Consider the following 18,900-nt stretch of genomic DNA (forward strand, 5'->3'; position numbering starts at 1 on the left):
TCCCCTACTATTATTGTGTTACTGTCAGTTTCTTCTTTTATCACTATTAGCATTGCCTTATATATTGAGGTGCTCCTATGTTGGGTGCATACATATTTACAATTGTTATATCTTCTTCTTGGGTTGATCCCTTGATCATTATGTAGTGTCCTTCCTTGTCTCTTTTTACTGTCTTTAAAGTTTTTTTTGTCGTATATGAGTAATCCTACTCCAGCTTTCTCTTGATTTCCATTTGCATGGAATACCCTTTTCCATCCCCTCACTTTCAGTCTGTATGTGTCTGTAGGTCTGAAGTGAGTCTCTTGTAGACAGCATATATACGGGTCTTTTGTATCCATTCAGCTGGTCTCTGTCTTTTGGTTGGAGCATTTAATCCATTTACATTTAAGTTAATTATTGATATGTATGTTCTTATTACTATTTTATTAATTGTTTTGGCTTTGTTTTTGTAGGTCTTCCCTTCCTCTTTTGTCCTCTTGTGATTTGATGACTATCTTTAGTGTTGTGTTCGGATTGCTTTTTCTTTTTTGTGTGTTTATCTATTGTAGATTTTTGGTTTGTGGTTCCCATGAGGTTTTGATATAGCAGTCTGTATATATACACAAAATTGTTTTAAGTTTCTGGTCTCGTAATTTCAAATGCATTTTCAGTATCCTGTATTTTTACTCTCCTCACAATTGCTGGTTTTGATATTATATTTCTTTGTGGATGTTCTACCTTTATTGTATGTTTACCTTTACTGGTGAGCTTTCCTATTTGTAATCTTCTTGTTTCTAGTTGTGGCCTTTTTTTTTTTCCATCTAGAGAATTTCCTTTAGCAATTGTTGTAAAGCTGGTTTGGTGGTGCTGATTCTCTTAGCTTTGGCTTGTCTGTAAAGTGTTTTGATTTCTCTGTCAAATCTGAACTAGAGCCTTGCTGGGTAGAGTATTCTTGGTTGTAGGTTTTTCCTTTCATCCATTTAAATATATTGTACCACTCCCTTCTGGCCTGCCAAGTTTCTGCTGAAAAATCAGCTGATAACCTTATGGGGATTCCCTTGTATGCTAGTTTTTGCTTTTCTCTTGTTGCTTTTAATATTTTATCCTTGTGTTTAATTTTTTTCAGTTTGATTAATATGTGTCTCAGCATGTTCCTCCTTGGGTTCATCCTGTATGGGACTCTCTGAGCTTCCTAGGCCTGATTGTATGTTTCCTTTCCCATATAGGGAAGTTTTTTCCTATTAATCTCTTCAAATATTTTTCCAACCCCTTTCTCTCTTATCCTTTAGGACCCCAATAATGTGAATGTTGGTAAGTTTAATATTGTCCCAGAGGCTCATAGACTGCCCTCATTTCTTTTCATTCTTTTTTCTTTATTGTGTTCTGCAGGATAAAGCAGTGATTTCCACCAATCTATCTTCCAGCTCACTTATTTGTTCTTCTGCCTCATTTCTACTATTGATTCCTTCTACTGTGTTCTTCATTTCAGTTATTGTATTGTTCATCTCTGTTTGTTCTTTAAATCTTCTAGCTCTTTGTTAAACATTTGATGTATCTTCTTGGACTGTGCCTCCAGTCTTTATCTGAAATCTGGGATTATCTTTACTATCATTATTCTGAATTCTTTTTCAGGAAGATTGCCTATCTCTACTTTACTTCATTGTTCTTGTGAGAGTTTATCTTTTTCCTTCGTCTGGAATGTATTTTTCTGCCATGTCGTTTTGTCAAACTTTCTCTGTTTGTGGCCTCCATTCCTCAGGCTGCAGGATTGTAGCTCCTCTCACTTTTGTTGTCTGCCCCCTGGTGGGTGAGGTTGGTCCAGGGGCTTGTGCAGGCTTCCTGGTGGGAGGAACTGTTGCCTGCCCAATGGTGGGTGGACCTGGATCTTATCTCTCTGGTGGGTACAGCTATGTCAAGGGGTATGTTTGAGGCAGCTGTGGGATCAGGACAAATTTAGGCAGCCTGTCTGCTGAAGGGTGAAGGTGTGTTCCCACCCTGTTGATTGTTTGGCCTCAGGCATACCAGCACTGGAGCCTGCAGACTGTTGGGTGAGGCCAGGTCTCAGTGCCAAAATGGTGACCTCCAGGAGAGTTCATGCCAATGAATATTCAGTGGGACCTCTGCCACCAGTGTCCTTGCCCTCATGGTGAGTGGCAGTCGACCTTCACCTCCTCAGGAGACCCTTCAAGCCCTGCAGGTAGGTTTGGCCCAGGTCCTATGGAGTCACTGCTTTGCCCTGGGTCCCAGTGCACGTGAAACCTTGTGTGCACCCTCCAAGAGTGGATTTTCTGTTTCCCCCAGCCTTCTGGAGCTCCTGCACTCAGGCCCACTGGCCTTCAAAGCCAAATGCTCTGGGGGCTCCTCCTCCCAATGCCAGACCCCCAGACTGGAGAGCCTGATGTGGGGCTTAGAATTCTCACTCCTGTGGGAGAACCTCTGCAATATAATTATTTTCCAGTTCCTGGGTTGCCCGCCCAGGGGGTATAGGATTTGATTATATCACGAAAGCACCTCTGCCACTGTTAGATCGTGGCTTCTTCTTTGTCTTTGGATGTAGAATATCTATTTTGGTAGATTCATGTCTTTTTTGTTGATGGTTTTTCAGTAGTTAGTTGTGATTTCGGTGTTTGGGTGAGAGGAAGTGAGCTCAAGTCCCTCTACTCCACCATCTTGTCTGTACCCTCAAGGGTATGTTTCCTCTTGTTATAGATTATAAATCTAACTACTGCAAGTAGGCCTGTTCTATTTATTAAAAAATTATCTGCTTTTTGTCTTGAATCTCACAAACTTCTTTATAGGTAATTAAAATAATTTAAAATAAGTTATTTCTTAGGATTATTTAATATTTTCTTTTCAGCTTGTTTACTGCACTTCATTTGACATTCGTAGTTTTTTAAAAGCTCTAGGAAGTAATAGATGTTCATATCTAAGGTAAATGACATAGATTAATAAAATGGTAGAGTTTAAAATATTTATAATTTTTTGTTAATCAATATGGTATCTAATAATGCAAATAAATACAAATAAATTCTAAAATAAAAATAAATAACTTCCAGTTCCCTTAAGCTCCTTAGTCACTTGAGGCTTTATTTTAAAAGCCAGTTTTACTGGCTTTGTGATTATTTTGTCTTTTTTTAAAAACCACATTTCCTCCTCCTCAGTCCTTCCTCAATGACATGTGCTTGCATGTGCACACATGAAAGTACAAAAATGTACATATATCAGTGAAATACACAGAAAGGTACATATAGCAGTGAAATACACATGATTGCCAGCTTTAGATGGTTTTATAGACATGTACACTTAAATGATTAAATGATTACAACAGCATGAACTTTAATTATTTGGAAATACATTTCCACAGTTTATCAGACTCAAAAATGTAAGAGACTAGCTTTAGTTCTCTCAATCCCTTTTCTGCTCAGAAAATTTGACAATTTAAAATATACTTCCTTTTAAGTCTTAATCCTTATCAAGTGATACTTTGATGTGATATGACATTGTTATTATATTATGTTATATTATATCTTTGATCAGGCATTTAATAGATATGTATGTATGATTAATGAAATTTAAATTTAAGAAATTAGGAACTAGCCTTTTTATATTGACAACATATATTGTAGAGGCAGTTTCTGTGACTGAACAGCACATAAAACACACCCACGCACCAGAAATGATTCCAACAGCTTAAGCAGAAGGTACTTTTAGATTACTCTGCTTGAACTGATCCTATTGTTAAAGGATTTCATGCCTTTCAACATTTAGTTTTTATTTCAGTTTGCTTTTTTACATCTTTCAATTTTATGTTATAACTCTGTATTAACTTTATCATTTTATTCCTGACTCATGCTCCAAAATGCTTTGCCGGTTATAGTAATGGATATTTTATGGGATTGTAGTTCTTACAGGAAATAAACTGATAAATCTTAAGTGTACTTAAATTGTTTTCACAGTAAAGCAGAATTACTTAGTAGAATTCATAAGAGAATATAGGCAGGATGAACACCAAGAGCAGTTTTATTATCATACTAGCTGTATAGAAACTATGCATTTCGTATGTGTCCTTGCATATATGAAATGGGAGCAGCAGTACCACTTGTAAGTTTTTCCAGAGTCAGAATATCTTTATAGAAAGTACACCTGGGTTTGGAGACAGATAAAGTTTTCCAAGTTGCCTGTTTCACTTAATAGCCTGTGTGACCTTTAGCAACTGATTTCAACTTCCTAAGTGCCAGTTTCCTGTGCTTTTGAAAAGGGACAAAAACAGACATAGTGCATTCTTGAGAGGATTCATATAAATTACTTGGTACAGTGCCTGGCATATAACTATATTCTGTTAATGACATCTATTATTGTTAGTAATAGTTGTAGTGGTAAAGATTACAGAGGTAGAGGGAAATGTGAATATAAGTAACTACTCTTAGTAAGTTTGTAAACTATGCATGTTTTGGTTTATATGCACTCATTTATGGTAGCAGGCTTTTATTATACAGATGTTATATTACTCTTAATGTCAGATGAAATTATTTGGAAATTTAGAGAGAAAAATCATTATATATTTTTTAATTCATATAGCAGTATTATGTAAAATTCACATCTTCCACATATTCAAAAGTCAGATTGGCCAGCAGTGTAAAAACAGCAAATATAAATAATGAAATTCCTCTTTTTCATCCCATCTTGGTTACATTTTTCCACAGAATATGCTAGTTATTTTTCTTTTTGTTAATTCTAAGCACACGTTTTATGAATCTGAAATAAGAAAAAAGGTGTGTTTTGTTAAGAATTACTGATATTGTCATTGCTTGGAAAGGAAAATTTAAGCAATTAGATATTTTGTTTGGGGTATAGAATTATTTATAAAGTGTATCTACCAAAAGTTGAGTTGTTTTAATACTCTTCTATCTGTCTGAGAGGGATTAGAAGAAGGTATTGCAATGTTTGCTTACATAGGAAAATACTGAAAGAAAGCCACTTAAATCACATGTATGTGTAAATTTATTGATGGTCCAGAAAAATAAAGTTTCATGTACTTCAATTGTTCCTCTTTTCCAGGTTGCTTCCTTCTAATTTTGTCTTTTATACAAGGTGAAAAGAAGTATTTAAATAAGTTCTGTTGTAATTTAGTTAAAATATTCTTATGGCCTTTCACTGTAAAATAATATTTCAAAAATTAAGGTAACTCTAAAATCCTTTGATGTAGAAGTCTATCCTTTGTGGCATGGACTTGATTTACCACTCTGGTCTTATTTCGCACTATTGTCCCTTTCATTGTCTTTCCTTAGGTAAGTTTGAACTAGTAGCTGTTTATGCATATCTTTGTCAGGGTCTCTCTGACTTTGAAATATTTGCAAATGTCATTGCCTGAGAAATACCCCTATCCCTTCCACTCCAAGTGGCTAATAATAATTCATGTTTCTCATCTTAGTTGGGACGTCAGTAGCTTCTGCATTCTAGTTATTTAACTCTCCTATGTTTCGTCTCCAACACATACACATATCTCCAGCTTCTCTATAGTACCTTTACCTTATATATTGAGTACTAATTGTCTTTGATTTCTCTATCTTTCCACACTGGAAGTTTTTTTTTTTTAAATAAAAGAAGCTATTTTTCCCCCCTTCAGTTCCCTGTACCTTGAACAACACCCATAATGTTCATTTAATAAAAATTATAGATGAATTAAGGTGTGCAAATACATTTGCATCAGAAAGGTGAAATGTCTATTTCTCTATACTGAAATAAATCAATTTTAATCAAAATGTTTATTGTGTCAAATCAGTGTGGAAATGAAAATATAATGATTTGTTTCTATTTCTCTATTATATATATAAATATATATAGGTAATTAGTATATATTCATTTCTTACATAAGAAATAAAATTATCTGCAGTTCCATCATCTAGTAATAGTTATTTTTGTTGTATATTTTCTATTTTATTATCTATAATACTCTTGTTATTATGTATTAACTTTGTCGATCCATATATTTCCATCTGTCTTTCAGAAATTCAAAAGACGTATTAAGACTTATCTCCCAACAACTATATATAGTCTTTATTTAACTCTGTTATAGAAATTGTCATAAAGTTTCATAAATGTTCTTCCTACTAAATAAAATAAACTTACACTGAATTATTTAATTCTCAATTTTGTACACCTAAGTCAATTGGAAACATTTAATTTACTCTCCACATTTGAATATGGCATACAAGTGTATACATAATAAATAATTCAAATATGGTATATTTGTTGTGGAAATGCCTGCAAAAGGGAGTAGCAGTGAATTTTTCATTAGAAATGTCTGTGCTTTTTTCTTTTAAAACCTCTGAAGATAGCTATTCTTTATTTAGGGTTTATTTGTTTTGCTTTTATTAGGCTTTTGGTTAATGAAGCTTTTCGAGTTTTTCATTTATCTTGATTTAAATTTCCCTAGTCTTAAAACTCAGGCCAATGAACCAGAGTTTACCAATCCTTTTCAACTCCTATCTTCAGAGTGGAAGCCCTTGAAAATAAAAAATGTGGGGAAAGCATAATGGGAGTATTTGCTATCTATTCTTTCCCACTGTATGCATTAGAGTGTAGTTTCTGATTCATATACAAACATTTATATACCTACAGATTTATAACTTATTTTTCTAATACTTGGGACTCCAACCCATTTCAAAACTTTTTGTAAACAACCATTCACTGAGAGCAAATGTTATTTGTTCCTTTACCTGCTACTACCTTTTTCTCTCTTCCCAGTTCCAAAAGAAGTCTAAATAAACACAACTTGTTATTTCTTGTTTTAAATTTATTTTGGAAAATGTGGCCACATTTTCACTTATCCTTTTCAAACAATTAAAACCTTCCCTTTTCACATTACATCTTCTTGAGTTATCTAGTCTCCATTTTCATTTTTGTCTGAATAGCAGCACTAGAAGTTTTGTAATAGGGAAGTTAGAAGGTTGGGACATTAATAGTTCATAAAATATTTCTTTTATACATTTCAGTGTCAAATTATGTTTACCTAAATTATGTATGTACTTTGTTAAACAGCTTGGATAACTTGCATATCTCAGGAGGAATTTAAAGCAAAGAGAGGGTGAACAGAGAGGGGAAGGGAGGGGTGGCAGAGGGGAGGAGAGGAAACAAGTTTTGTATGTTGGTAGTGAGGTTTGTGATGACTACTGTCTCTCCCTCGAAGAAGTTAAATGATGAGTTAAATCAGTTTTTATCTTTAAAATATTATACAACTATTTTATTGACCAAGTAAGGGAAACAAATTCTCCTTTAAAGCAACTTAAGGCAAAAACAGAATCTAGTGGAATCACGTGAACTTCTTGGGAAACTTAAGTTACTTAAACTTTGTAAACTGTATTGTTCTCCTTCAAAATGGGTGGTAATAGTAGTAAAACTCCCAAGATGAGATGTGGTCATATGAGTACAGCACTCCCAGCTGTGCCAGACACACAATAAACACATTACCATAATTATGCTCACGATCTCCTTTTAAGTGTTACATTTAGTAATAAGAGGAGGACCCCAGCCAGAGGCCCAGTCACATTAGTTAATCAGAATTAGTACATTTGCATTTGAATTATGAAATCCCAGACATCCTCCATGCATTATGTCCCTTAGTTATAACAGGATTGGAGTCATGTCAGATCCCTTAAACAACAGACTTCTAAATGCGTAGATTCCAGAAGGAAACAATTAAGAAGCAAAAAAATAAAGATAAAAAAATCTAAACATACTAAATGGAATACGCTGGATGGTATTTATTGAAAATGTTTTGGATTTTAAATGTAAATGCTCTGAAAGGAGATCCGTAAAATCCTATCAATTTAATTTACCAAACCAAACAAAACACAACAGCTAACAAAAAACAGTATAATCATTTGATCTCACATTGTATAGTCATTTGATCTCACATTTAAGCAAATCATGTCTCTAGCATTCAACCATGATCCTGACTCAGTGGTTCCTGTACTAAAAGAAAAGATGCCAAAGATGGAGTCATTATGACCTGAAATTTAAAGGTCTAAATGTTTAAGCTGATAAGTAAAGCACCGCCAGAATGAAGTATGCACACAAAGAATCATTAATTGTACAGTAACCAAATTTTAATTAGTGGGGAATATTAGTGTAGAAGCACATGACTCACCAACAATGTGTTTTTGGTTTTGCTTTTTTTTTTTTTTTTTTTTTGCAGGACAAAGTTCAGCATTTACAGAAGGCTTTTGCTTCAAGAGTAGATAAATCCACACAAACTGAACTTCTAGGCTATGATGTAAGTAGCTATATAAAACCATTTTTATCTTTTTTATTGGTATTCAGACCTCCACAGCTTATTTACTTCTGCTGCTGCTGTGCCCATGCATTGATTTAATAGGATTTAGTGGTTCCCCATTCATCTTTTGCTCTTAAATAATCCCCAAATACCTTCTGGGACTGAAAAAGATAATTACAGGCACCGACTAGCGTACCAGTGTCTTATTAATTTCTTTAACAACTCTAATACAGTCTTTTGAATTAGTGAATTTGCAGACATGTGGAAGAGACATATTAGAATACTAGGACAATTTATTTTGAAGAGAGTACTAACTTATTAACTGTTTGATAAAGTTATTATGTTTGCAATCACTAAGGGCCAAGCATATTGTTTTTACATTCTGACACATAAAAGGAAACACAGGTTTGCAGAGAAATTTACAATACTATTTTAGCTTTTGGGCTTTGGTGCAGGTTGCAGAAAGTAATTTAATTGAAAGTTAGCATTTTGTTCTCAGTGTGAAATACTTGTTGAACTGTCAAAATAGGATTATAAAGCATGTTTTAATACAAGATGGCTTCTAGTAACACTAAATGATTTTGGACAACTTTGATTCAAATACCTATCTTAAATAAAGCAATGAAATTTTCACGTTGCCTAAGTTCATGACTTTAAATTTCCTTTTGATGGAAACATAAGGGAATTATCTTCTGTATCTTGTATCTAACATTTGTGAGAAATCTCTTCGTTTTAAAAAAAAAATGTATTATTTTCACCACTTTATTGACAAGTATTAGTAGAAGAGAGAGAAGTTTAAGTTTGATGAAGGGGTATAATGATAAAATGTATGTCTATCTGCATGTCCTTGTGTTTATAACATAAATATGATGTTACCATTGTGTTGCCTTTCAAAGTATATTAACATATTTAACATAAAGCTGTCTCTATGAGGATATAAACCAAAGTTTTCAATTCCAGAAAAAATTGTTTTCAGATATTTATGTACATTATTTTTTAATTTAAAAAAACATTAAAAGCTATGCTTTTCTTTTGTGTTATTCTCTTACATTCATTTAATGTTTATTCTAGATACCTAAATATTCTAGATATCAATATTCTGACTATAATACTTCTTGAATACCAGTGCTATATGTTATTTAAATGATATTAATGCTTAATATTTTTTAAATAAATGGTTTTTATTAAGATCAAATGGATTTTACCACAGTATTCAATAGGGGAGGTAGCTAAGTTGTAGCTACTAGCAATTTCCTATGCATTTTAATGCATATCTATGACCCATACTTCTCTTGTTTTTACAAAATTTCTTATATCAATGCTATTTAGTTCTCCAGACATGTAAATAAAAATTTAAAAAGCCATGATCATAGTTAATTCTTCATCATTCGTAGCTTCTTTTCATATCTGACAGTGAGAGCTTAATGTATTTTACTGGTTAAAGAGTAATAATTTTTTGGTAGTGAGTCCTTAAAGGATCACCTTGTACAAGTTTCTGATATGATTTGGGTAGTCATTAACATAGAATGATATGTTCTAAAGATTTCATACTTTATACTTCCTGGTGATATATTGTAGGACAGTCATCAGAATCAGCAAATTAATTACCAAAAATATGCATCTAGAGCCCTATGCCAGTAACCAGATGTAAGTGTTGTAATAGATTTTAGGGCAATTTGTATTGAAGAAACTGGGGAGGGAAATACTTTAAATAAACAAAACAGAAATAAGTAAAGCATTTTAAATGTGATAAATTGTGTGACTACTTGGAATATCATTCATCAATAGTGTAACTTTTTTCATGACTGAAATATATTTTCTATACTTTTCAATATCTATAATTCAATTTTTACATTCTTATATTCAATAAGAATCATCCTTTGACTTATAACATTTTGCTCACATTTTCTCAGGAAATATAATTTGACATTTTAATTTTTCACAAATATATATATACCAACTGTATGCTATATTTATTTGTAATTTGCAATAGTATTTATCAGAAAAAATGAGAAATCTTGTAGAAATCATGCACATTATGGATGATTTTTTTGTCTCATTTTTTTTCTAAAACTCAATATTCGCCACAAATTGTTCTTTACAGATCATTATGGATCATGTTTCAGTGATACGAATGTCAGTATATAAGGGACTACAAGTATCTATTAATATAATTTCCTTGGGAAGACAGCTGTTACTACACATTTTGCTTAAGAAAGGAAATAGAATCCCCAGAAGATACTAATTATAATGAAAACTATTAAAAGAAATTTCCAAATATCCACTACAGTGAATAAGTTCAAAGGTTTGTACAATAAACAACTTCTAGCCTGTAACAGATTTATCAGGAGACTTGAAACTTACGTTAGAGTACAGTGTGCTCTGATTTCTAATGCACATGGCAAGAATTATTTAAAAGTAAATTCAGGGCTTCCCTGGTGGCACAGTGGTTGAGAGTCCACCTGCCAATGCAGGGGACACGGGTTCGTGCCCCGGTCCGGGAAGATCCCACGTGCCGCGGAGCGGCTGGGCCCGTGAGCCGTGGCTGCTGAGCCTGCGCGTCCGGAGCCTGTGCTCCGCAACGGGAGAGGCCACAGCAGTGAGAGGCCCGTGTACCGCAAAAAAAAAGAAAAAAAAAAAAGTAAATTCAGAGTATCTCAGCAAGGGCCTGTAAACACAATAGTTCTTGTGATGAGGGAGATTGTTAAATAAATGATGAATGTGTCTTAAATAATCAATGCCAGTTTAACCTCTTTGACCCTCCTCTGTCTTCACAGGCTTAGTTTATTGAAAGATCAAAGAATAATTTCTTAGGTGTCACTTGAGTTATTAAAACTGGAGAGAATATGAATAGATTTTGTCAGGTAGCAATGTTGCCAATTACAAGATTACATTAAGAGGTAGACAAGATTCTTCTGATTACATCAGTTGTATAAGTAGATGCTTCAACAAAGCACATATGCTGCCTGTAAACACCTTATAGTTTGAACTACTGCAAATAACATTTTGGTTAAAGTAATTAAGCATAAACAACCAAAATGCTCTAATCTGGCAGTGAGAAAATTCAGATCGTTTTAGTAATTTGACACCTTTATGGACAGTTTTTTAACTTCCTTTTGATGGTCTACAGAAGATTGTCATTTTAAATGTGGCTGATTGACTTTGGGTGTAAATTTTCCTTTCAATTAGTGCCTGAACTTGACTCAGAACTGTCACAGGATCTCTAGATTACTCTTAGAGGCAGAAGCACTAAAGTTTTAAGAAGATCTTCCTTTCATTAGTATATGTTTTACACTTATATTTAAAAAGAAGTGTTTAGTTGAACTAGGAATGCTTTGTTCATATTTTCTTTAAGAGTTTTAAAGTTACCAGGTATTTCATCAAATACTAGTAATCACTGTTAGTCTAAATATCATTAATGGTTTTCATTTGACTATTTAAAATCAACCGAATTGTGACATCACACATTTTGTCTGTCATGTATGAGTGAAGCATAAATCATTTTAGAAATGTACGCTCACAGCACTGTGTGTTCTCCAAATATTTTAACGCATTTTCCAAATGGTGGGATTTACTTTGTAAATGCAGCTTTCTACTTAAGTAGTTGCATTATGAATACACACTTTGAAAAACTCAAAACAATCACCTATGTATTCTCAATTTATGCTATTTTTCTTAGATTTAATTTTGGATCCCTCCCGGCACCATTAGTAGTGTGCAGGGAGTTCTAACAAATATGAAATAGTTCATCATGTAAGGAATAAAAGTAATTAGTTTTTACTGTAATTGTTTTATTAGCTATTAGAGCAGGAGAATATTTTGTGTTATGCTAACACATTATGTCAGCTTATGGGTTAAGCCCAATGCTAAGAATTGAATAACTATCAGTTAGGCTCCCTCATCCAGCTGCTAATAAACTGTAGTTTCTTAAACCTATTTTGGATCCATTCGTTGCAGTGTGCCCCAGTGTTTAGTAGATGAGTACCTTTCCCCAATAGGCTTCATTCTTTAATATTTACTTATCTCAGGTATTTCTGTTAATTTTTACAAGTTAAAAAAATCAGATTTCAAAACTGAACGATATATTCTAGATTTTCTTTTGAACTACAGTTTTTCATATTACATTAAGGGTAACTTTCATATAGGAACATTGATGAAAAACACTGGAAACATCGACTGCCACAGGTGCTTGTTACTATTTAATGGAGGAATCAGCTTATCTTTTGGTGAAATTCTAAGGGCATCACTTTTGAAGATTCATACATGCATCGTTCAACAAATACTACTAAGTGCTTACTGGAAGCCAGGCCTTGTTCTAGGTACTTGAGATACATCCTTTAACCAAACAACAAATAATCCCGCAGGGAGCTTGTACTTTATTATACTTAAGTAAAAAATATAATAAAAAGTAAAGTGTATGGTATGTTAGAAGCTACTAATGCAATGTAAAAGGGAAAAATAACACAGGGAAAAGATAATTGTGAATGTAGGGATGTGGTCAGGGCTATGATCCAAAAATTTTAAATAGAGTGACCTGGGCAGGTCTGAGGATGAGGTGTGAGATGTGAGACTTGAAGGAGGTGAGGTGAAAAATCACCTTTAGCCAGAAATCCTTTTGTGATGTGCTCCTTGCAACTCCTCAAAGACCCTCAGTCAGAACAAATTGCTGTTATCTTGGCTGCAGGCCTAGAATAAGAATAGTTTGCTTCATTTAGAGGCCCTGCAACATGAAAAAAAAATGCATTCTGGACAATTAAACCCTAGAATCAGACCCAGTGCATCAGGAAACTCACATTAGGGGAGCCCAGACCACCTGAGGGAACAGCCTGCTCAGCCTCTTCCATCATATTCACTTAGGGGCACTAAGAAGAAAACTGTCGAATCGACTATACTATGTAAATTACATTTGCTTTTCTTCTTTCTTTTTTTGCTTGCATTCTCTCCATCCTCTTCTCTGTGTACCACTCTTCTTCCAGCCCAGGCAGAGCTGAATCTATAAACTTTAAATGTATAGTTACACTGCATTGTATATCAGCACATCCCATTTATTAGAGGTGTGCTACTAACAGTGAACAAATAAAGAAAGCACTCAATAATTGGTGAAAATTAAATGAATAGATTAAGACTCTAATGATTTTTTAATGATAATTTTATAATCCTAAAATCAGTAACAAATCAGTATGCATTGTTTTACTTTATTCACAAAAATACAGAAGTACATATTGCTATCCTACATTTTTATTCTATATTTCTTTGTCATATCTAACAAATACTTTGCAGTGACTACTTTGTGCCTTTTAGAAGATGTATTAAATGCAAGTCAGCATAGACAACCAATGATTTTAAAACATGGGTGAAAACGTGCAGTTGTCCTTAACAGTATTGCATTGAATGGTTCCTTTTAAAATTCTGAATCTTTATGTAGGAGCTAGATCATTCCTGGAATGTCTCCAGGTCTTTAATTCATTTCTGGCTACATAGAATTGGTATTAGTTAACTGATAATTCTTTCGTTAAGTGAATTTGTGGTTGAAATTCTCATGGGGAAAATAGCAAGGCTTAGTGTTAACTATGAAAATTCTTATAATTATAAAAATATTCATTAAAACAAAGCAAAAGAGCACACCCACAAATATTTTATATAGCTTAAATTACGTAGGGGAGGAAAAATAACTTTCCCTCTAACCTTCTTGGCTGAGGTCTGCCCGCCACGGTAATAGAGACAGAATTACAGTAGAAAACAAACAGAAGTTTAGTAGCGTGTATACTTCCTGTATAAGTGGGACATACCCAGGAAAAGAGTAATTCCCTGATATGGCCCAGACCACCACCTTAAATACCACCTCCAGCTGAAGGCAAATAAAATGGGGGTAGGGAGGGCAGTAATGGGAGGTTACCAGGAAAAACACAGTAAACAAGGGTATGGTTGTGCAGATTTAAGTTGGTGTCCTCTTCATTAATAGAATTTTCTAGAGATTGGGTCATTCTCTTCCTGGTACCGAGAGAGAGAGACGCCCTTACAGTTGGAGGTTTGTCTTAAAAAATGTGAATTCTTCTTACAAAGGGTAACTTCTCAATTTTTTAGAGCTTCTCCTGCTGTTTCTTAAAAATAACCAGCTCAAGATAATCCATTTGCCAAAGAGGCATGTTTTGTGCTAGTATATTTTGCTCCCTTTCATCTACTAATAGTGATGATCATATTTGCTTAAAATTATGTTGACTCTGTGATAGCATTGATAGGAGAGAAGAAAAGTAGATATTTGTTGAAAAGAAAATTTCTCCCAACCCACTTCTACTTCCATCTCATAGATTGCCATTTCTATAGGAAATCTAACTTCAGAATTTCAAATATTTGCCTTAGAAAACTTTAGAAGTTATTTTAGTATTTTCCAGTGTGCTAAGTGGCATTGCATAATAGGGGGTCCCTTCTGAAGGAAGAAAACACAATGTATACGCTAAGGGCATCTCTCAATATCTGTTTATGATGTACTATGCAGTTGTAGCTAATCATAATTTGTATTAATTTAAGCTCTAAGACTTTCTTCAAGTACTTGTTCAATGTAAATCTTTGGAGATTTATATTATTTCTAGGGAAAGCAGTGGTTTCCTTTAATGTCTACAATCAGGAAAATCTGTAAAAGGAAATTTATTCTTTAAATATATATATACACACGTATCTTTGCAATATAAATACAAAATATTTATATAGATATATATATATATATACACCAAAACACATAGTCTCTCAATACACACAGAGAAACACCTGCATGACACAGGTATAAAAAATAATCTACTTTTATTTACTCGACTTATTATAGAAGGTAGGATTCGATGCAAATTTTTTTAAACTTTTTTATGTATATACTAAGAATTAACAAATTATACACTAATGTGTTTTAAATGGCTATTTGAATTTTAATATGATTAAACTGGATTCATACAAATATTGGCTGAGTATATTTGTGATCCAATTATATTATACTTTGTATAAATTAATATTTAAATGTTTTTAAAGGTAATAGTCACAATGACTCCCTAAAAACATTACTTTTTCAATATGCAGAAATCATAAAACCATATATTCTAAATTGAAATGATAATGATGACAATTTTTTGCCTTAGCATAATGATGTGACAGTACTTTATTTTTTTCATTATACCAACTGATGGCTTTTCTATTTTGTCATGGTTGAGGCTTTGTTTAATCAGGCTATCAGATTTAATTAATTAAATTACTTCATTTTTTCCCCTTCAGTTTTCTTATGATATCTGCTGTTCTCTAACAATCTCCTACTTGTAACTTGATTTCAGCAGCACAAAATAGGGTAATATCTGTCAAGATCATTAGCACTCATAATGGTCTTTCTCTATCAAGAAGTTTCTCAACTACTTAACTCATACTTTGGAACTTGAGAATACTTGTATAGAGGAAGAAAAATAATTTTCCCTCTACCCTTCTAGGTTCTTGGCTGAGACACCCTTATAATACAGAGTAACAAGACAAAAACATGTTTAGTAACATGTGTATGTATGGTATAGATGGGAGATACACAGGAAAACTAGGTTAACACCCGAAATGTCCCAAGCTACCTTCTTAAATACTATCTCCAGCTAAAGACAAAAGAAAGATGTTGGGCAGCAGGGAGGCAAATTACAGAGATTATCAGAAAAAGTAGAATAAACAGGGTATGGTTGTTTGGCATATTTAAGTTGGTGCCTTCTCCATTGATAAAAGTTTCTAGAGATTTAATCATCCTCTCTTCTGAGTATAGAGAGGGAGATACCCTTAAAAGTAGAGATTTCCCTTATAAATGTTAATGTCTCTTACAAAAGGGTAACTTTTATTTAGTTTTCAGAGCTTCTCCTGTGTCTGCAATTACTTAGAAATAATCAGCTTAAGATGATCCTTATGCCAAAGAGACATATTTTAGGGTGTCAAATTCTGCTCCCCTTAAGTCCTGCCTTTAAAACTTCCTCAAGAAGTCCCACAGTTCAGAAGCTGAGTTGATAAGTTGATCCATTATTTCACTGAACCAGTGTCTTAGTCCTGAGAATAGGTCAGTCTAGTTAAACTGTTGTGTCTCATCTCAGAAGTGGTCTTGCAAACGGGCTTCCAAGATTAGGTCTATACTGTGCTTGCAATCAGGTACTTAGTAAGAGGCATTTCTGTAGAGAAAGAAAGATAAAGATTAATGATGAGAACAAACTATAACTCAGTTTCTGAATCCAGGCACAAGATTTCTATACGTCAGGCTCAAAGCATCTTTTTCAGTTTGATTGTCTCTGATATTATCAGGTGTCTAGGTAAACTTGGAGTGTCCCACATATCAACAAACATGGAAGATTGTCTATACATGAGCTGTTGTGGTGATTTCTCTGAAGTTTATATCAAGTTGTTCACATTCAGTTTGCAGAACTTTAGGAAAGGGCTTTTCTTTTCACCCATTCCAAGTTAGAAGGGTGGGAGAAAATTGGAAGTGAGTTTGAAGAGTTGTAGCAAGATATTTGAGGAAACTGAAAGTTTCCATTCCAGTTTGCAGGTAAAAAAAAAATAATAATAAAAAAATAATAGGACTAGAATCTAATATCCATAAAGGTATGCTACTAAAACATGTCCCTCTATAATCACTCTCATTTTTACCAAAGACAATCACAATAAGACTAAAACATTTGCAAAATAGATCTAGTCTCATTGAACTTGGCCTGATTATTTACATAAGTGCAGCAAGAATAGTGATTGTATAGGTTCTTTTTAAATCTGCTTTGCTAGAACTTTCATAAAGAATCACAGATTGAACCTTTAAAACCTCAAGGCTAGGAAGCCAAGCCAAAATGTTGCCATCAGACTTTGCCTGCAAAACCTATATATATATCTCTTCTCAAGGTATAAAAGTCTCTTGAGGTTCCTGTACCTGCCAGAAAGTTGAACTTCCTTATTCACCTGGGAAGGTTGCCGGGAACCCTGTAAGCAAGGTACCAGGCTATTTTTCTAAGGGACAGTGTTGGCTTCATAAAATCAAACTTAGTTTCTTAAAGTTACGTGGTCATCTGATTCTAGGCACAGTCTCAAATATGACATTTCCGGCTTTCCTGGTGGCGCAGTGGTTGAGCGTCCGCCTGCCGATGCAGGGGACGCGGGTTCGTGCCCCGGTTCGGGAGGATCCCACATGCCGCGGAGCGGCTGGGCCCGTGAGCCATGGCCACTGGGCCTGCGCGTCCGGAGCCTGTGCTCCGCAACGGGAGAGGGCACAACAGTGAGAAGCCTGCGTCCCGCAAAAAAAAAAAATATATATGACATTTCAGTCAAAGCCTTGGCAATATAGCCAGTGTTTCCAGTTTTGTCCTGTTATAAGAACAGAGTCTTATTGAATTTATGCAAATAAGTATAAAAATACTTACAGTTTCTGAATTATGGAGGGATCAGTTAGGGAGAAGAAGTAATTGTTTCATCTTTATTCACAAAGTCATACTTTGCCAAATTGCTTTAATTCATACTTAGGTCAAGAGAAAAGAAAAAGGTTTCCTTAAGTCTAGAAAAACAAAACATTAAAGAACCAGCAATGTTTCAAACAAAAAGTCATAAAGATTATATTCATGGTCATCACTTCATTCATTCCCATGTTATTAAATCTCACTCTTCATTAATCCAGTTCTTGGATTATTTCTGGTAATTCTTACCTAGTTGGGTTTCATGATCTTAAAGTTATCAGGAATTTGTATTCTAGAGCGCTTGTTAGAGTCCTTTTCATGAATTTCCTTGAAGATTAAGCACTTTGGCAAAAGCATGAAGGTGAAATAATAACTGTCTGTAAATGACAAATACTTAAAAATAGCTACTGTTAAAGATCGGGTGAGAGTGCATAACAATGCAATTGACAAGGAAATTTGCTTATGTGTCTGACATACATTTTAAGATAATAAATAGAATTATTTTATGCCAGTATAGATCAGATTTCTAGGAATTTCATACCTCATACATTTGCTTAGCCAAAAACACATCTTACTTTCCTTGCAGTTGTTTCCCTTACTGTTTCTACTAGTTTTAATCACATTAATTAGAATTTTTAACCCTTATGAACTTTATAGTGAAAACTAAAAAGTAAGCAATTATAAACTGTATGTTACTACAGTTTTCTTTACATTGGCAAATTAATTATTAATACATTTTATAATTTAGGAAGCATGTGCTCCTTTTAATAGTAAAACCTTTCGACATGGCACAAGAAATGTTTACTAACAAACCCAAATGTAATTAGTTCCTCTATAATAGGAAGCCAAAAGTAGATAAGCTTATGTTCAATAATTGATGTTTAATATTTTATCTTACTTGGAAATAATCTAGATATTTGATAAATTTCTGTCACTTAGCAAAATTCTAAGGATTGAAGTTACCAAAAGGATTTGGGAAACTATTTAAATAGATGTACCATGATACATAATTATTGCTGAAACATTCACCTAAAAACTCTTATCCTTTTTAAATCACTTCTTCTCAACAATTATGTTTAAACTACTCATGAAAACTTTGTGAGATATTTGACAAAGTCAGCCATCATCCTAAACTATTTTTCTTGTTTACAAATTTTGTTAACAGAGGTAATATGAACTTTCTCCAACTAGTAAACCGAAGTAGAATGAGAGTTG

General features: G+C 33.7%; 1 protein-coding gene across 2 annotated transcripts in view; it reads left to right on the forward strand.

Moving 5' to 3' along the window:
- The window catches only part of CCSER1 (coiled-coil serine rich protein 1), a 1,266,496-nt gene that overhangs the window by 682,339 nt on the left and 565,257 nt on the right, over positions 1–18,900 (forward strand). For both annotated transcript variants that reach the window (XM_065877864.1, XM_065877863.1), the window contains one exon: positions 8,177–8,254. In XM_065877864.1, coding sequence (XP_065733936.1) covers positions 8,177–8,254 — 78 coding nt within the window. The remainder of the gene's footprint in view (positions 1–8,176; positions 8,255–18,900) is intronic.

The sequence above is a fragment of the Phocoena phocoena genome, chromosome 5 (genome assembly GCF_963924675.1).
Source record: "Phocoena phocoena chromosome 5, mPhoPho1.1, whole genome shotgun sequence".
In the NCBI taxonomy this organism is placed as follows: Eukaryota; Metazoa; Chordata; class Mammalia; order Artiodactyla; family Phocoenidae; genus Phocoena; species Phocoena phocoena.